This window comes from Eulemur rufifrons, chromosome 5 (assembly GCF_041146395.1).
Source record: "Eulemur rufifrons isolate Redbay chromosome 5, OSU_ERuf_1, whole genome shotgun sequence".
Lineage (NCBI taxonomy): Eukaryota > Metazoa > Chordata > Mammalia > Primates > Lemuridae > Eulemur > Eulemur rufifrons.
The window spans coordinates 11,149,715-11,171,106 of NC_090987.1; the positions used below are offsets into that span (position 1 = coordinate 11,149,715).

Here is a 21,392-nt window from a genome sequence, read left to right on the forward strand (position 1 = left end):
TAGTATCCATACTGGAAAATAGTATATGGCAGTTTAAGAAGAATGAGGTGGTTTTATACATGCTTATATGGGAAAATTTGTAAGATGGATTGTTGAGTGGGAAAGGTTAATTATATAACTATAATATATTATGATGTTGTTCATTTAAAAAATACAGACTAATACGACTGGTACACGTGTGACTGCATAGGAAGGGTATGGAAGTACAACATACCTAGCTGATGCTTTAATGAGTGCTTTAATGAGGTTATTAGCTAGCACTGTAATAAGAATTTATTCATGTATTAAATTATATAAAATTGGAAAAGATACCAGAGCCAGGTGGAATACTGAGTTGAAAATGATTTTTCTATCATTTAGGGAGATGTTACTGGCTTACAGTGTGTTTTAAATTATTTTTAAAAGAGCATTTCCTTTTACCTGTTAAAAAAAATTCATTCCTCTTTTGAGGTATTTTGAAACAGATATATTTGAGGGCATTAACTAAATGTTAGCTCTATATCCGAACTCTTTAATGTTCAGTATAACAGGAGAAACAATTATCACTATTTACCATCTGAGTCAATGGATACTTTTATTTTTATTTCTCTAATCCAGTGAATTTTTTTCATTTCTACATCATGTTTCTTTTTAATCACCTTTCATTTCTACATCATCTGTTTCTTTTTAATCACCTTTATATACATGTGCATAATATCAGTATTGTTTTCTTGGAAACTATATTAATTATTAACGAATATTGGCCCATAAACAGAAAAGATGAAAGAATGCTATTGTCATACATCTTTAGGTTCTTGTCACAAATTGTTGTGTGTTGGAGTTTTCCCTATCGAATGAATATCATACTCCCTTTTTATTCTTAGAAATACATTGTTCACTTGTCCTTTCTTAAGTTTGACAAAATTCATCTAGGACACTGACATCTGAAAATTCATAGTCTTGAGATTTGACTTACGTGATTAATTTCACCAGCATCATTAGATTTTAGTTCAGTAGTATCCTCACCATTCTTCTGTTGTCTTCTTTAATCTTTTTAGCATAGTTATGAGTAATTGATGAATAATAAAATAATTCATAGGGTGATGAAATTGCAAATGTTTCAAGACATAGAAAAAATAGGATCACTACAATTCTGTATCCTAGACTTGTCAAAGAATCCAGTGAGTCTGTATGGTAATTGCATATCCTATGTTATCCTGTTTTTTACAAAAATAAGTAAATATTCTCTTTGATATTTTAAAGACCTCTAAAAAGAATAAAAGTCATGAAATATTCATTCTGACAAATAGTTAGAAGTGCTCAAAAAAGAAAAGAAAAGCTAAAATTGGGTCCAGTGGACCCTGATGGTATGCCAAGGTATGACCAGCAGGTGGTGCTACATGACTAGAAGAAGCAGAAAAGGTTTTACAGTACCTTAAGAAGGGGAAAAAATACTTAACATCTAAAAGTGTGTACTAAATTATATAGTATAGAGTATATAGTGTAGAGTATATAGTATAGAAGCCAAAATAAGACAAGAAATAATTTAAAAGAAAAAAATGCCATGAAATGAGGGAAAGAAACCTCTAAAAACATCTTTTAAGAGATATTTTAGGGGGAAAAATGGAACTGGGAAGGAGATATATAGCTTGGCAATAGAAGCCAAAACGTATGTTATCTTTTATTTGAAAATCATTATGTAAATTCAGTAAACTCAAAGAAATTTTAACAACAAACTGTATTTTCTACTAAAATGGCAACAGATATTTGGTTCCTTTTAATTCATTTATTTCTTTTAGCTGATAAAAGTTCCTCCTTTAGACCAAATTTAAATATTAGTTTTATGTGAACCTTTCTACCACTTTACCTACCTGATTTGCTAATTATTTATAAGAAATGTAATTTTCTGCTTCAAAACTGAAATTCACCTTTTTGGAAAAAACTTCTATGTATCACATACATACATAAGAAAATATTATTCTTTTATTCACTTACAGCATGAAAGATGATATGATTCTATATCATTGATCAAGCAAAAGGAATGCAAATTGTTTTAGAAATAATTTTTTCTTCTGCTTTCTCTGTTTTTATCATCCTGAATTATTTTTCCCTTTAATCCAAAAGGTATCATTAATATATTAGGTCATGTGTAGATGTGAATGAATTTTTTTTTTTTTTTAAGCAAAAATCGTAGTAAGAAAGATACAATACTTCAAAGGAGATCTTGTCCTTCAAACACTAGGTCATCCTGAATAATTGATAAAATTCTTTATAATCTTAAAATTTGGTTTTCTTTCTTCCGTAGTTAACCATGAAAAAAAATGTATAGTAACCATTACAGCAAAGAAATGTGCACAGTTTAAGACAATACTTTTCTTTTTACTTAAACATAACATGTTAATTATAGATTCTTTTAAAACTTGATGTTTTCAATAAAAAAGATTTAGTCAATAAAGGAAGTTTTTCCTCACAAATTAGTATGTAAAATATTGTATATCAAGGATGTTGCCCTTCCAGTTAGTACTCTATTAGTTTATTCATATCTGTAACCATGCATAGATTCAGAGGAAAACTAACAATGGAAAAAATGTCACTTTTCCTCTTGGGTAATCTAAATTTTGGCAGGTGATAGGAAGATGTATTAGTTTTCTAGGGTTGCCATAGCAAACAACCACAACCTGGGTGGCTTAACACAGCAGAAATTTATTCTTTCACAGTTCTGGAAGCTAGAAGTCCAAAATCAAGGTATCATTAGGACCATGCTCCCTCCTACAAAGGCTCTAGGGAAGAATCCTTCCTTGCCTCTACCTAGCTTCTGGTGGCTGCCTGCAATCCTTTGTGTTCCTTGGCTTGTAGCCATATCATTCCAATCTATCTCTGTCATCACATGGCCTTCTTCCCTGTGTTTCCGTCTCCAAATCTCCTGCTTCTCTTGAAGACCCCAGTCATTGGATGGAAGGTCCACCCTAATCCAGCGTTAATTCATTTTGCCATGATTATATCTGCAAAGACTGTTTCAAAATAAGGTCACATTCACAGGTACCAAGGATTAGGACTTCAATATGTCTTTTGGGGGCACACAGTTTAACTCTGAACATAAGGTAACAGTTCACATTTGTCATCATTTTAGCCATTGCAGAGAAATTATCTCTAATGCTTCATTGATTCACTTGCTTAACCAATGTTTATTGTTTTCTTAGAGGTAGTGGGTTTTGGAAAATAAGACAGACAGAGTACCTGTCCTCGTCGGATTCAAAGTCTAATGGGAACATATAGAGAGTATAGCAAAAATTACAATACGGTGTGATAAGGGATAGTTCAATGTAGTATGAGTGACAGTTTGTTTTTATAAGGACACTGGAGGAGCACCAAACCCACAGATGAGAGATGCAAATTTATAGGAACTAGGGAAGTTAACAAAGACAATTTCAGAGAAGACTGTTGGGAAGAGGGCTATTGTATTTGTTGTTGCTACCTCAGACAGCAATTGAGATGGAGACGCACGGCACACTTCTACGGTAGTAGTAGCCACTATACCTGCTCTCCTTTACCTGACACTAATTGCCGTGGGCTATAGTGGGTCTGAGGTGGGTAAAAAAGTGGGATATAAGGTAGTATGGCAGTGGTATTCGGTAAGTGTTGAACAAGGGGCTTAGCTCTCTGAGGGAGGGAAAGAACCCAATTAGTAGCATTTGCCAGTTTCAGTGGTGTGAATACTCTCACCATAACCAATTTCAATTTTGCAATGAGTGGGGAGATCTGTATTTCAAATGAAACATCTTTGCATACTTATGTTTCAATAATATTTCTTTATGATGACTTTTTATTTTAAAGCCAAGTAGAAGGAATTTAATAGTATTTTTTTTTGCTTTACATTTTTCATGTTAAATATATTTAAGAAATTGTATTGTAGCAAAGGGACAGTAGATCCAGATGTAATAATGAAATATAGCCTTCTAGAAATAATGGAGCTTGTAGAAATTAATGAATATTTTGAATATTTTATTAAAATATTTTAATGATTCACAACCCACTTTGGTAATGTAAAAACAAAGGAGAATTTTTCCTCATATCAACCTAAATGAACTCTTCTACCCTTTCTTTTATTTATTTTTTGATCTGAATGGCTGCATGTGGGACTCCAGCTGTACCCTGAGCTAAAGCTGAATTCTCTAAGGACTATCCATGCAGAGATTCTTGAGTTTGGTACTTTTTTCTCTGGTGATCTCTTGTGGACCCCATCTGTTCTAAAGTTCCTTGTTTAAATGTAAAATACCCCTGTTGTCCAGTGGTTTTAATTATATTTCTAGTTCTGTGATCTGATCATTTCTGAGTGTCTTTGGCATTCCTCCTGGCTGGCCTCCAGCCATTTCTTTGTTTATACTTTTTACTACAAGCAAATTTCATCATCTCCAAAGAGGGTTTTTCTCGAAGCCCTCAGTTTGTCACATTAACAAGTAGGAGAAGAAGAAAATAATCAAATCCCTTTCCCCAGTTTTGAAAAGTCAGAAATTTTAGATTTTTTGTTGTAATGTCGTGAATAGTAACAGTGACTTTTTTTTTAAACTGTGTAGTTGTTTTTAGGTATCATATTTTTAAATTCAGAAACAACTCTTACGGGAGTTATGAAATTTTGACATTTTAAAAATTGTATTGAAAATATTTTAGAAGATAAATATGATAAGCTAAGAGTTAGAAGCTTTTATAAGGATTTTTATATGTTTGTTGATATGTTTTTCATGTATAATTTCCTACTCATTTTCTTGTTGAGAAAATAGCTTTGTGTATTTTTAATTGCCATTTCCATCATCACTCCTGTCTTCATTATGTATTGTTTGTATGGCTTGGATACCTAGAGTAAGCAAAACACCACAAAAGGACACAAAAACATTTATTCGATATATGCATCATAGACAGTCAGGTAGGAAGTAGGTAAAGAAAAAGATTGGACTTCAGATAATAATACAGGATTCAAGAAGCAATTCCAGTATTTTATGAGCAAAAGCATAGAAAAAGCAAGGGTCTCAGGGAAAGAATATTCTCTAACTGGACATTTGAATTGGGTCTTCAGTTACTACGTATATCACCTTACTTTGCAGAATCCATTCTTGAAATGCCTTTAGGTTATTGCTTTATCCTCACATTATAATTAATGATTTTGATCATAGTTTACACTAGTTCTTTTGTCCCAGGTTAATAAATCACTCAGAATCTGTAATATAAAATGACATTTTCTGTGGTAAAATTTTAGGAAAATGACAAAAATGTACAGTGTTTACAATGAATTCATAGCATCAATATTTGGTATATTTGGGAGAATGTAGAAAAATGCATTGATCAATACAAAGTATGATAAATTAATCATTTAAATTCCATATATGTTGAAAGAATCTTCTTAGGACAAACAGGTAAAGTCTTATGGTATTTTGTGATATATGTCATGGTATTTTTGAAAGTGCTTTTGTTAATAAAAATTGAAATTGTATGGGCAAAAAACAAATATAGTGACTGATGCAGATAGAGATTCTTGTTTTGAGATTTTTTTCTCATGCTATTTTAATTGTAAACTGTTAAATATAACCCTTGATGGATTTTGGTAATCATCAACTACTAAGTCATCAAACTTTTGTAACTTTAATATATTTCAGAATTATTTTTAAGCTTTTCTAAATTATTCTTTGTGAGTTATGTATGATGTCATGAAAACACTGATTTCTCAAGTATATTCACAACAAATTAATATCACTAGGGAGCACTTATAAGCAGTAGTCCACTATTCTGTTATACAATTATATTTATATGGAGGTAGAATTTATTAATCATCTTTGATTTGTGGAGATCAGCTAATCAGGGCTTTCTTTATTGGCATCTGAGAACATAATTTTATTCCTGAAGTCTTCTCTTTGCCATATTAAATTATGTAGTTTCTTCAGCCTTCCCTTAATTTTCAGTCCTTTAATTGATTTTGCTACTATTCTGAATTCACTCCAAATTGCCTTGTCACTGTTTTGTGCCATAAACCTAGAAGCAAGGAAGTGCTGAGCAGATGCATTCATTAAGAGGAAAATGATAAAAATCTATTGGATTCTAAGAGTATTATAAAAGAAATATTAGTTGAAATAAAAATAATGTAGAATATTAAGGAAGTTAGTAGAAATTTAGCTTATATGAATAATCTAGGAATTTTAGGTTGAAAATTTTCTTTTTTTATCAATACATAATAAGATGTACATGTTTTAGGTGTACAATGCATTCATACAATCAAATCAGAGTAAACACACATACACACATAAATGGTTTTAGATACCGTTTAACTGGATATAGAAATTCCATTTAATACCTATTTTCCTGAGTGTTTTTTAAATCGTAAATGGACTTTAAATTATATCTACTGCTATTTAATGAGCTATCGAGATGATCATGTGCTTTCTCTCCCGTAGTCTGTTAACGTTGTAAGTTACATTGACCTTTTGAATATTAAAGCAATCTTACACCTCTGGAATTAATCCAAGTAGGTTGTGATATATTATCCTTTTCTATATTACTAGATTTAACTTGCTGAAATTTTGTTTAGGATTTCTCCATCTACATTCATGAGAGATAATGCCTGTCATTTTCCTTTCTTATAATATTATCAAGTTTTGATGTCAAAGTTACATTGACCTCATAAAACAAGTTGTGTTTTTATTTGAAGAATTTGTATAATATTGGTGTTATTTTATCCTTACAATGGTTGGAATAATTCCCAACTGAAGCCATCTGGAACTAAGTGTTTTCTTTGTGGGAAAGTTTTTAAATACAGTTTTTTATTCAGGTTTTTTAAAGTAGATAAAGAATGTGGGTAACAGGCAAACAAAACCCATTGTCCTACATGGGAATTAAACTTGGATTCACAAGTTAATTCTATTTCTGTAGGAACCTGATAAAAATGGAGTTTCACCTTACAGTAACAATCATCCAAGATTTATAAATAGTATCTGGACTGGGAGGACTGTGAATAAACTATAAATTCCTGGTGGGAATCCATATCTGTGAGCATGATGCAATGTTTTAACTGGGCCTGTTTTTTGTGGAATTCCTGGAAGCTAGGCTCACAGGCTATTGAAAGTGATATTGTTCAACAATGGTTCTGAACTACTAGATATCCATATGCAAAAGAATGATGTTGGGCTCCTACCTCACACCTTATGTAAAAATTAACTCAAAATGGATCATAGACCCAAGTGTATGAGCTAAAACTATAAAACTCTTACAAGAAAACATAGGAATAAATCTTTATGACATTAGGTTAGGCAGTGGTTTCTTAGCTACAACACAAAAAGTACAAGCCCCCAAAATGTCCTTATTTTACCTTCACTTTTGAAATATCTTTTAAATGGGTGTAGAATTCTAGGTTATGAATTATTTTCTTTCAGCAATTTAAGGATATCATTTCATTGTTTTCTGGCTTCTATCATCTTTTTTCTGTTTGTCTGGTTTTCAGCAATTTTACTAGCATGTACATGTGTAGTTTTCTTTGTATTTTACTTGGCGTTTATAGATGTTCTTAAATCTGTGCATTAGTGTAAAATTCTTGGCCTTTATCTCATCAAATATTGTTTCTGCCAAATTCTTTCTCTCCCTTCCCTCTCTGGGATTCCTATTATTAATATATTCGTACTAGACCTGTTCATAATGACTGGTGTATATATATTTTTATGGTCTTTTCTGTAGTTTCCAGTCTTTTTGCTCTTCAAGCTTCAGGCAAGATATTTCCTACTGAACCTATCTTCCCTTACACCAAATCTCTCTTCTGCTGTGTCCAGATTGCTATTACTGAGTTCTTAATTTCAGTTTTATTACATTTCTTTAATTCTAGAATTTCCATTTTGAATCTTTTAAACAATAGATTCCAGTTCTTTGGTACAATCTTCTATCTTGTCATCTATTATTGTATATATTAACCATGATTATTTTAGTATCTGCACATCATAATACCAATAAATGAATCATATATGGGTTTGTTTCTATTGTATTTTTTCAATTGGTCCTATTTGTTAATTCTGATCATTTTAAAACATATGCTTATCACTATATATTAAACTCTGGGTTATCTCATTTTTCTCCGGAGAGGTTTTACCATATCCTCTAACAGGCACAAGGAGTGGTGGCTAACTCGAAGCTGTGTTGCAATTTTACATCTCGTTTGACCTCTGGTTTGTCTCTGTTTTTAGGGTGTAGGCTTCCAGCGATCCCAGTTGAGACCTTGTTGTGTTATCTAAAACCTTTCCTCTCTGGTGGTTACTGAATGCCAATTTTTGTCTCTTTCTTGACTCAAAGTTTCAATAAAACCAAATTTGACCAAAAGCTAGTTCTTGGAAGAGTTTAGCTAACCAGCAGCAATACAATATAGCTCAAGGTTTATTTCTTTCATTTTTGTTTTGTTTTGTTTTCTTAATTTTCGCTATCCTTTTTTTTCCAATTAAGAAAAAAAAATACAATGAGGAAACACTTTAAACCTATTCTTTTTTTTTCCCTTTTGTAGGTTGCTTTCTGATTCCAAACAGCTCAACATTTTAAGAAAAGCAAAATCTTATATAAAACAGAAAAAGTTTGATGAAGTAGTAAGTATACAGGCCTTGTAAATGTAAATAGCTGATCATCATTTTGGGGGATAGAGAGGGGAAAAGTAGGGTGATGGATAACAAAGTTAAGCAGGAAAGAGAGCTTTCCTGAGCCTTCAGGGAACAGTTGAATTTCCTGAGTAGCTGCTTTAGCCATGGACATACTTCTTTTATTTCAGATAATATTATGGTAAATTTTTCTAGGTTAATATTAGAAATGAACTATTACCATTTTTTTCCTTTTTTTTTTTTTTAGCAGAGGATTGAGTTCAAACTATTACCATTTTTTAAAATGAGAAAGTATATTACAAGTTGCAGTCACCCTACTTATATATAATATTTTAGAATGCTACCTGTTGTCATTTGGAATTATCTATCCAGTATCAGAAGTCCAATGATTCATATTGAAGCTTTGACTCTTCCTAACCCCTACTTCAAATTGTTTTCATTGATTTTTTTCTTTGTTAAATGGTCATAAAATTTTAAAGTAGCAAAGAATTCTATTTTCAGTTTCTAAAATTGCCTAAATAATTGCTAATCCACGCTTATTTTTGTTGTAGTTTTAAAATGGTAAGCTATACTTCTTTAAAATATTAAGTTACTTTAATGATGCTTTATGACTTATTTGGGTAATCTGGTATGAGAAAGTAAAAAGTGATATAAATATGATCATCTCCATTATTTGGGAACTATGTTACAGACCTTCATTTCTTTCTTTCATGCATTGTCTGTGTTATTCCACAAAATGAATCATTTTTAAACACTACGTATATCATAGAGAATTTCCATTTACAATACCTTTTTTACTCAAGATTAAAAAGTTCATTTTATTTTGGATTTTTCTCATACTTTGCAAGAAAAGCCTTGAACAATTAAAATCTATTCTTAATCCATCATCTGCAGTTGCTCACTAATTTTAATATAAAGGTTTGGCTGTTACAAATTTTCTTTCTTTGAAATTTAGGTGTTCTTATTTTTCCACGCACAAGTCGTATTTTTCTTTCTTCGCAGGTCTCCCTATGCAAGGAGCTAATCCATCTTGCATTGAAAGGACTATCCTATTATCACACATATGACAGATTCTTTTTGGGCATCAGTGTTGTTACTGGTTTTGTTGGATGGACATCTTATGCTTCTTTGTTGATCATCAAGTCGCACTCCAGTCTCACAAGAGGTGTTAGTAAAGAAGTTAAGGTAGGTTCAGAAAACATACAGAAGATTTACATGATGGTGTAAAATCACTAGGACTGAAGAAAGAAATTGAATCAAGTCATGTGTAATGAGTTCATAGAATGTGCTAGTCATTGTTCTAAGCTAACTCTTATTTATTTTTCATTTGCTTTTGTTGTATTGGATCTTTTTTCAATTCATCTGTATTTCTTTAGTTAGAAAAAAGATGTATTGATAATAACAGCCCTATAACTTAAGAGGATTATAAAGGTAGTTATATAAATAATTTAAATTCTCCTATGGTATTAATAGTATTGATTTTCTGTTCTTTTTTAAATAACTACTTAGCATGTTATAAGTATTCCATATCTTTCTCTAGTACAAATGGTCAGAAAACTGCTTCAAAGCAATATAACATACCATAATGTATATATTTTTCTTGAATTATTCTTACCTTCTTTCAACTTGTGAAATTTCTCAAAATACAATTTTCCAGAAGTTTCTTTTTATCCCTATTTTAAGAATTCATCCCTACTTTACTGTGCTTTCAATTAAGAAACACCCTCTTTATTGATACTTCATATTACTGAGAAAATATAACTGCATATATATGGTTTTACTATATTGAAACACTTTACTCTTTTAAAATATGTCACTAACTATCATTTACCAGGGAAAATATACCACTTCCGTTTCCTTTGTTTCATTCTCTCTAATAATTATTAACCATGTCCAAATCCTTTAAAAACAATAGATCCTGATGGTGTATTTTTAATAATAATGGTCTGCAAACATTTCCAGTGGTGACTTTTCCTGTTTTATATTGTATTTTTCTGTAATGGAAGGAAGAACATTAGTGTTTATTCCAATTTTTTATAATGTTTTCATACATCTTAAGTAATTTCTTCCAAGTAATTTTAATTATTTGAATGTATGCGAAGTTGGCTAGAATGGGAATAATTTTCCTGCATGGTGGGAAAAGAAACAGAAATGGCAGTGCTTTAGTAATGAATATATCTATGCCTCTGCTGAATACCTGAAATATTTTCTGCTATCTTAGACTCATAACAGTGCTGGAAGTAGGCATTATAATTTCCATTTACAAAAGAGGAAACCGAAGCTGAGAGTGATTAAATAACTTGCTAAAGGCCACTCAGATAGCATATGAAGGACTGAGATTTGAATCCAGAGCAGTCTTGTGCCAAAGATTGCCTTTTCGTGTTTATCCTGATGTTCAGGTTATTGAGAAAGAATATGATGTTTTTAGACTGATGATACATCATCAAGATTTCATAATTGATAGTGCTTCTACATTCATTAATCTGATAATGCAACCAATATTTAATTGAGTGTACAGTATGATGCTAGATGCTGCATAGGCTGTGCAAAGAAATGTAAGATTCAGATTTTGCCCTCAAAGAGCTTAGAATTAAATAAAATGCATAAGAGATGTACACACATAACCACCTTACCAGATATAGATCACTACAGCTATACTGTACTACAGAAGACAACTTTACTATGTGTTAAATGTTTGAGGTGATAGAAAGACTATCATATTTTAAATAAAGGAGAGTTCAGTTTGAATAGGGTGATGATAATAGGAAAAAGTAAGTCTTGGTGGACGTTTAACAGTCAGACTGTAGGGAGATGAAGAGAATTAAAGCAAATTGAATGATGCAAATCTGTTCAGAGGCAGATTTGGGAAAATGCACTATTATGCTGGGATAATAGAAATAAATAATATGTATTGGGCCCCACTGTTCCAGGACTGTCCTGGGTGCTTTACATATGTTATTCAGTTAGGCTTAACATTGCTCTAAATTTGGTGATTTTAATTATCATAATATGGGCAGGGGAATTTAGGCTCAGCGAGATTACATATTTTCCTCAGGGACACACTGGTTTTCAATGATAGAACTCATGTTTTCTAACACTTAAATTCTTTCTCTTTCTATGCCATGCTGCCTTCAAAACAAATATAATTTTGGTGGAATGTGGGAGGTTTGTTAAAGGGATGGATAAGAGATACTACTACTGACAATATAGGTTAGACCAAAGTAATCAAAAGTCTAAAATGCTGGACTATAGCATTTTCATTTTATTTGGTGAAGAGTTGCTGTATTGGTGAATATTAAATGAAAGAAACAGAGCCAGTAGCAGCTATATATTAAGAGATTTAGCGTAAGGAATTGGCGTATGTTATTATGGGTGCCAGTTATTGTAGGTAAGTCCCAAATCCAAAGATCAGGCCATCAGGAAGGGCAGACTGAACTTGCAGGATGGAGCCAAAGCTACACTCAACACGTATAATTTCTTCTTCAGGGAAGCCTCAGTTCTACACTTAATGCTTTTTCAACTGATTGAATCAGGCTCACCCAGTGATCTGGGATAATCTCCTGTGCTTAAAGTCCCTGATCCTTGCACCATTCCACCTGGCCCAGAGCACATGGAGGCTATACCTAGTCACTTACGGTGAGGAATCCCTTCTTGTTTGGCTGGTGGTTGGGCAGAGTAGGTATGACTGAATGACCCTACTGTGGTTGGGCAATGGAGAGAGCAACTCGGGAAGCATGTCAAGTTGGAGCTTGAATAAAGACAGACATTTTTCCAAATGAAGATTAAGTCCCATACTTTATTTTTGGTTAAATAGGCTTTGTGAGCTAGCCAGAGAACTCAAAACAACATTATAAAACTGTTCCTAAGAGGAAATATGTTCAGAGTTCTGAACGAGTTACTTGCAAACAAATTTTAGGATCATAGTCACTTTTAAGTTGTGAATTACTTAATTGCAGTAATTCCAGGCTATCCAGCTTTTTCTTCCGTAAAATGCTCCTCAAATGATAGTTTTTCTTTAATACAAAACTCTTTGATTAATCATCTAGTTGTAGAACCATTTAAAGAAAGTAATGTTTTCTTCACTTTATAAAATCTCTTTTAAAAATCTATCAATCACCATGGACTTGGAAATGTTTCAATGTTTTGTTTGGTTTTCAGGAACCAAGCCATCTCCTGCCATGTAGTTTTGTAGCTATTGGCGTTTTAGTAGCATTTTTCCTGCTGATTCAAGCCTGTCCCTGGACTTATTATGTATATTGTCTGCTGCCAGTGCCAATATGGTATGCGGTTCTAAGAGAGTAAGTAATGCATTTTCCTGCCTTGTTTTTCACTTCATTGACAGTTAAATCTGTATTTAAAATGCATTAGATTTCTGTACCTAAGTCATCAAAGATCTAAGTCTTCTTACTTCATTTATAACTGCATAAATGTTGCATATAAATATCCTTTTTATTTTACCTTTTTACTTCATCTTTATTGCCCTGAAGTAGCAGTGACCTTGATCCCTTCTTTGTGTATATTTTATAAGAAAAATCTAGAATAAAATAATGTAATTAATATTGATTGCCTTATACTATGCCTGGAGTAACTTACATTTTGAACTTGTCTCATCATCTCAGATTCCAATATATCTTCATATTTTACAGAGATTTGCATTATTTTTTCAAACATCTTTGCCCCTGCTTTCTTAGCCATCATATAAACTTACACAAATGAAAGTTTGTAATTAAATCTAATACAGTAATGTATAAATACCGACAAATGAGCCCTTATTATTCACCTGTGCTAAGGTTTTACCTTTAACTACTTCTTCACAAATTGGACTTCAAATGGATTTTAACCATTGTAGAAAATGTCAGAAGTAAGGCTTTTCAGCAAGTTTCAAACACTTTTAAATAATATCACTAAATTTACTACTGGTTCATGTTCACAGACAGCCAGAGTCATAATGGTGATCTTGTTGATTTCTGTGTTTGCACCAGAAATCTAGAATTTAAATTTAGTTTTGGACATCAAAGTATCCTCTGAGAAAACCAGACCCCTAAAGCAGATCTGGGAATGAGAGCCAGAGTAAGGGTATCCTCCAGGTTGACTAACACGTGCTTCATGACGCTATGCATACTTCCATTCTGATTTTTGTGAACTGCAGCTTTGGCCACATCTTCCATCCTTTAAAACATGAAGTATTAAAAATATTTAAATATTAAAAATATCAAAAATAATATCAAGATGTTTAAAATATTAACTATTTTAAAATATGAGGCAAAAAGACACTGGTCAAAGAACATACTGTTACTTCTCTATTTTAAAAGAATAAGGTTGTTGGATATGCATACTTAATTTAGATTTTTTATTAATAAAATGTCATTTACTCTAGTTTCAAAACTTTTGGAGTGACAGGTTTTTGCAGAAAATTCTATTCTGCTACAGAACCCCTCTTGAATTATTAAATGTCCTAATTATGAAGACAACACATTAATATATATTCAAATCTTAAGGGAAAACATTATTTTGAAAGTACATTGTGTTCTAGCTTTATCTTTTTGATAGATTACATAGAAAATAAAACAAAACTCATTTTATCTTTGAGAAAAAAAAATCTCCTAAATGATTTTACAAAATTATCTCTGGTTCCTCTGTGCTTTTTCATTGTTGAGAACAAAAGAAACATTCTCCTTTCAACTGGTATTAGCTTTTCTTTCCTCCATGGTACCTTAATAGTTTTGATAACATTCTGTAGCCATTATTTTCAATCACAAAGAGACCATAAACCAAATGATGCTGACCTTTTATAATTACCTACTTAATGTACTACAAATGTTGAAGTTTTTTTTTCCCAGTGATGAAATGTAAAAAGTACTCAAATGTGAAATACATTTTTGATAGTTATGGATTCACATTTAATTACAATTAGTATACAATTAGTGATGTCTTAAATTGAGTTTGCAAAAGGAAAACTTACCTTTATTTTATTAAGACAGTTGACATTTTAATATAAGATTACTAAGATGAATTTTTTTTTAATTTTCAGTTTTTATGCATTTGGGTTCATAATATTTTATATTTGATATTGTATCTATAATTGTATGTATCCATGCTTAAACTAAGAGCAGATAAGATTCATTTATTGTCCTTAATGTTTATAAAAACCAAGCAAACCGTGATCATTTTCAAGTTAATTCAGAAATTACATTTTCCCTAAAATAATTCTGGATTTCAGAAAAAAAAAAATTTAGGTAAGTAAAGCCATTGAAACAAGTCTGTTAACATTTATCTTAGTTTTTGAATAATCTATGAGTTGAAAACTCCCTGATTTTTAGCTGCGTTGAAAGTTTTAATTTTTTAATTTTTTAAATTCAGTATAGAATATAAGTAGTCTTTTAATAAATAATCTTTTGAAACAGATTTCAAGTTATTCAAGACCTTGTTGCATCACTGTTGTCCTTTCCTCTGAACCATTTTGTTGGGTATCTGTTAGTCTTTACCCTCGGAATTGAAATATTAGTAAGTAATTTACCAAATGACAACATTTTCAGATTTCTTTTATATATTTGCAACTACTATTAAATGACCTCATTTTTCATTTCTTCTTTGGAATGCATTACTAGGTTCTCAGTTTTTTCTACCGCTATATGCTAACAGCTGGACTTGTTGCATTTGCGGGTTGGCCATTTCTCACGCAGCTCTGGACGCGAGCAAAGGTATAAGTATTCGTTTTGACATAGGACAAATTTGTAATTACTTTGTTTTGATATGTGTTTAACTCAAGGAATTGTTTGCTTGGTTTTTTTTTTTTGTTTTTCTTTTAAAAAAAAAGGATAGAATGTATCATTACATAAAAGAGCCTGGTCTTTTTGATAGGAGGATTGACAATACCTTTAAGGTTTTGGTGATTCACTTACACTTTCATAATGAATCGAGCTAGTTATGTGGTAATTGAAATGCCATAGAAGCAGAGCTGATATGTCCATCTCTGAAGCAGTTCCTGGAATCCTTTAGCTTCAAATAAATACCTTAGGTGATGGAGCAGGGGAGGAATTGCTCAGGGTAGCACAGTGGCTTAGGGGCCCACACTCTGAACTTGAGTCAGAGGAGTCACCTCCTTCCTTGCCCTGAACCACTAATTTTTTTTTTTTTTTTGAGAAGTATGTATTCAATACAGATGATTTTTAAATATAAAATATATTCTTGATTTTCTTCCTTTAGCTAGGTAGAGAATTACAATGTGCTTCTACAAAGAATACCTGCATGTTTCCACTTTAATACTTTTTTATGGAAGAAGCAAAAAGAATGAAATATCTTCTTTCTACCCTGTGAGAATTTATAAAAATCTCCAATTAATGGGATTAATGATCTTTTTCTGATCTTAATCTAATTATAAAAGTATTGTTACTTCTTTTCCTTGTGGGCTCCATTGATTATTATTACAAACCAGTTTTTTTTAATAGATGTCATTATCAATATATGGTCTAACATCAATTGAACGAAGCACTTGCTTTAAAATAATCAGACCCAGGTTTAAATCCTATATGTTTCATTTACTAGTTGTGGACCTTGTACTACCTATATTTTAACTTCTCTGAGCTCAGTTTCCTCATCTGAAATATCGTAAATAATAAAACCTGCCTCTTGAGGTTATTGTGAGAATTAAATGAGATAATGTTCATATTATATTTAATATAATAACTACTATGCAACAAGTCCTTCACAAATAGTAACTATATTACTTTTTAAACTAAACAACCGTAAAATTTTGCATTTTCCTTTTAGTTTCATGGTCATAGTCTGAAAAACTGATGATAGTTTTCTATACCATATTGTCTAAAGATAACTTTCTTTTATTTTAGATCACCTCGCTGAGTTGGACGTTCTTCTGTTTGCTCCTGGCAGTGTTCCCACTGATGCCGGTTGTAGGTCGAAAGCCAAATATCTCTCTAGTGTATGAATAATATTTTAATTTATTTTCTTTTCAGTGCAATTTTTTTCTCAATTAACACTGTGAAATTTTGTTGTGAGCTTAACACATTAACTGCCATGTGAGTTGTATTTAACTAACGCTAGTTTTGAGCCCAGGGCCTCATGAAGCACATGTAACTCACACATCTCTTTACCTTGGGACCTGCATGAACTATTTTTCAAGGTGCATATAACTCACACACAGAAAACAAAAAAAGATAACAAATTTTTCATTAAATTAGAAAGGATTGTTTTGTTTTCAAAGTTTTTATTCTATTTTCGTAATAAAACACCGTGGCCCCAAGGAAAAAAAATTTTTTTCTAGTGTGGCAGTCAATGTGTTAAAAATCATGGGAACAAACTGGAAGTTAAAATACTACTATCAAACCATTAGTCATAATATTTTGGTCTAGGCTCTGAGAGTCAGTAAGCCTCCTTGGAAATGCTTCTGGGCCTTCAAAAACAGTGAAATTGCATCAAACAACAATAACTTAAAATACCCCCCCCCCATACTCTAAAAGGTTTTCTTTCTTTTGTACATTGGGGAAATCAGTAAAAATTTTAGTTTCACACGAATAAATGTTATGTTGCCAAAACAAAAGGGTCTAAAAGCCATTGTGTTATCCCCGTCTTTCTCTTCAATCATATTCCCACTAAAATGTCTTAGAAAAATGAAATTTTCTCCTATTCTAAAATGAAGGTAAAGATCTCCATGGGAGCAAACAATATTTACCTTAGCAACTTTCCCATGTTTAGTCACTCAAATTGTTCAAAAATTCTTCTGTATATACCCTTACCTGAATTCCCCATTCTTTTCTCTTAATTACTTCTCTTCAATATGATCCAAATAAATCTGTAAAATAATTGGTTTTCTTTGCTTTTAATTGCACTTTTAAATTATTGTCAAGTAACCCACTGGCTATTTGTGTGTGTGTGTTTGGCAAACTAAATGATCATTATCTCATTCAACATTTGCTCTTATTTTCTAATCATGTAATCATCTTTGTTACTTTCTTCTAAACTCTATAAGGATTTTTCAACATTTTAACCAAATCTTTAACAGATGAGGGTATATCTTTTTTAACTGAAGAAAGATTAACTAAACAGTATTTTTTAAAAGTATGTGCTGATTTATCAGGTTCTATGCATTTTCTCTCCTTTGTGCAAGAATGCCAAGAAGATCAGGAATTATCCCAGGAAGTCAATTTATTAGCAGAGCCCAAAGTAATTGTATTGAATTCCAAGAGCATCTAAGCCATACTTTATTAGAATGCTAGTAAGTCAAAACATTTTGCAACTGTCGTAAACTATAAATAGTACGTGTGAAAATGAAGTCAAATATTTTCATTTATTTCTTGGCCTCAGATTGCTCTGTAAGCTTTTCTATTGTTTCTGTAAAGCCCCTTTCCATCCTTTCATCAATTCCTGCCTATCAGTCCTGCTCAAGTAGTATTGACATAGTTGAGCAGAATTTACCATATACTAAAAGGAAAGGAAATTATATAAATGGCCTCCATTAAAATTTGCCACTTGCATATTCTATTAAAGATGAATACAGGAAACAAACTTGTTAAAATATGAGAAATCTAATTTGGTATTTTTAAAAATTACATTGTTTCCCTCTATACTTAATTCAGATTGCTCAGTTTATGTTGGTTTCCTACTAGCTATATTTGCAACTTCTTTATTTTGATTCCTGGTTCACAGAGAAATTTCTAGTCTCCATTTGATCTCTCACATCATCTCCCTTCTTTAGAAAATTAAAAGGTGTAATCATCTGAAACATTTAAAGATAAAATCAAAGGGAAAAACAAAAATGTACACAGTATAGCTATAATGTGTCTTTTATTCCAGTGCTTTAAAGTAAAAACATATTTGCCAAATTATTTTAAGAATTAAAGAAAGAAAGAAAAAGAAAAAAGAATCTTGATCATATTAATGCATTCTTTTTTTCCCCTAAGTTTTAATGATAATCCATAAAGTATAATTTGTTGTTTCATTACTGTGTGCTGCTCTGTGACCACTGGGGTAGCTGTCTTACCCTTCCTTAGCCAGGACAGCTGAGGAAAGCACCAAGGTCAATGATAGAAAGGAGCTATTTGGATGTAATATGGATTATAAATGTAGATCCTTTTTGCATAAGCACTCATAGTCACAAATTGTATGTTGCAGATGCTAATAAAATATTTATTTAGCTATTTTTTACATTGTTTTTTGTAAATTTGCCCAACTCAGACTAAGAATTGTGGTAGTTGGTATGCATAAAATTTTTTAAAATGAAATTATAGAAATAAGGTAAAGATACTTAAAAAATTGTGGGGAGAGGTTACAAATAACCCCATCCCTACAGCATCTTTATCCTAAGATTTTTATTTCAATTATAACTGTGTATCCATTTTGCTACTTCATCTTGATTAAACCAAATGACTGAGAAGTTCTACATTAGGGTAAAATGTCTCATGTTTCTATATAATATGTGTTCAGTAAATATCTTAAGAAAATTTTATATTGTGAATTGTATTTTAAAACAGAATGGGTGCAGGCTTGCTGGTGCTTCTGCTGTCCCTGTTTGTTGTAACATCTCTCATGAAAAGAAAAGCTGGTTTTATAAAGGAAGAGCTATGGGTACATGGATTACAGGTCAGTTACATATTTTCAATACTATGTTATACTTAATGATATACCAAAATGTATCTTATGGTTATATTTAATTATGTTCTTAAGATGCCATTGTGTTTATGTCACTCAGTATCTGCCAGCTGAAAAGAAAATTTTCTCTTTAAGATATTATATGGAAATACGTTCTCTGAAAGGTACGAAATAGAAAAAAGGTCAAAAAGAGGCAGCCCAAAGATGCCTAAAGAGCAGAGGTTAAGGAGATTAAACAGGCATCTGTACTGACCAAAAAGTTGAGCTAAAAAGGGCTTTCTCTGGACTGAGATTCTATACTGTCCTCATTTGGGTCAGAAAAAGACAAGCTTCTTTGAAGTGAAAACAGCCTAGGGTATGTTTATATTAAAAATAGCCAGTTTAAGACTTCAGATGATGTCCTAGGAGAAAATAGACTTCAGCTTGGTTGGTGGCTTTGGTGTGGTGAAAAGAACTTTGAATTTGATGGTTCAAAACTGAGTCAGTTCTCAGTTATGCTGCATATTAGATGTGTGATTTTCAGTAATTTCACTTCAGTTTGTTTTTAATCTGTAGAGATAATATCTAAAAGTGTTGTGAAAATTAGAGATTATATAATGTTCTGTAAAATAACTTTTTTTTATAGATAAGGATGGAAACCATTTTTTTCTTATAAATGGATAAATAAGCAAATAACCACATATAGAACACGACAAAAAGCAAAACTCATGTGAGTCTTCCCAAAAAATTTCCTCAGAACAAATATGGGGTAATAGAAAGTACTTATAAGAACACTCTGAAATAAAAATGTGCAACATTTAAAAGATATCACAAGTTAAATTCATTCTTGGATAGTAACAGAGAACTTATGAAAAGAGAAGAAATATTTTGTCAAAGATCCTGTCAAGCCATTGGAACATATGTTTTATTTTAAATGGTATACTGAGTGACTTTACACTAAAGCCATAGTAGCTTTGACAGATTTTATCTATGAGTACTTTGACACAAGTGAATGTTTCTGAGTCTCATACTAGAGGAGCAAAGAATATGCTAAAATTCTTATGTGCTTTGTTAGACATATCCCTGAGTATTAGGCAAGTCTGTTACAAAATTGTTTTTTGCATTAGCTTTATTATTAATAATTTGCATTATGAATTCCTGTACTGCCCACCATATTTCATTGGTTCCAAAATACACATTTTTTTTTCACATTTTAACATCTCTGAAATAAAACTGTCTTACAATTGAAACGATCCTAGGATAGTGTTATAGCCTTATTGACAGCATTTTTGCTTCTTAATTCACTGAAAATATGATTAAATTAAATATATCCGTAGGATTTGGTAATGAGACTGCTAACCTGATCTCTAAGAGAGCTTACTTTGTTCACAGTCATAATTTAGCACATTTCTCTGAAAGAGCCAGATAGTAAATATTTTAGGCTGGTGGGTCATATGGAGTCTGTTGCAGATTTGTTACTCTGCCATTGTAGTGCAAAGGTAGACAAGCATGTAAATGAATGGGAGTAACTAAATTCCAATAAAACAGTATTTATAAAAACAGGCCACCAGCATACAAACTGTAGTTTGCCAACTTCTGCAGTAGTTTATAAATATTCTCTGAAGAGTATTTATACTCCTTGTATTCCCAGTGCCAGATAAATAAGCCACAAAAATATGTTGAATGAATAAATGGATATTACTGTGGAGGAGGGCCACAAGTGGAGGCACTAAACTGTGTACATTTCCCCTCTTCATTTTTGTGATTTAAGAAACCTTCAATGTTTATAATGAATACTTCTAAATAGAAACAGAGTGATGATATATGCCAACACACTCTTGAAAGTATGAAATGCCTCATTTCATGATTGTAAAAGAGGACCTTTGATTGGTACGAGAGTCCTAACTCTTAGCCTTGGCCACAAAAAGGTTAGCTGGTCCAATTTCAATAGTATTTTGTCCAGGTTCCAGTTGTTTCCAGCACTTTTCTGAGCATTCTTTGTAGTGTATAATCCTTCATCATCTTCTCTTTCCCCTTTTTTTAAAATCTGTTTTGTCTTTGTTTTCAGATGCTGAGCACAGTGCTTTCCATGTATGTTGTACATAGCACTCATAGTAGTCTGCTCAAGAAACAAGGAGTGCCTCTTATGAATCAAATTGTTAGCTGGGCAACATTAGGTAAGAGGCTACGCAAACCAAATGAGGTAACTTTCCATCA

The 21,392-nt window shown here is 31.8% G+C and overlaps 1 protein-coding gene across 1 annotated transcript in view; it reads left to right on the top strand.

Moving 5' to 3' along the window:
* The window catches only part of PIGN (phosphatidylinositol glycan anchor biosynthesis class N), a 91,676-nt gene that overhangs the window by 32,162 nt on the left and 38,122 nt on the right, over window positions 1-21,392 (top strand). The window contains exons 13-20 of the mRNA XM_069467927.1: window positions 8,504-8,582; window positions 9,594-9,776; window positions 12,750-12,889; window positions 14,996-15,095; window positions 15,200-15,292; window positions 16,439-16,530; window positions 19,079-19,187; window positions 21,244-21,352. Of these exons, the coding sequence (XP_069324028.1) occupies window positions 8,504-8,582; window positions 9,594-9,776; window positions 12,750-12,889; window positions 14,996-15,095; window positions 15,200-15,292; window positions 16,439-16,530; window positions 19,079-19,187; window positions 21,244-21,352 (905 nt within the window). The remainder of the gene's footprint in view (window positions 1-8,503; window positions 8,583-9,593; window positions 9,777-12,749; window positions 12,890-14,995; window positions 15,096-15,199; window positions 15,293-16,438; window positions 16,531-19,078; window positions 19,188-21,243; window positions 21,353-21,392) is intronic.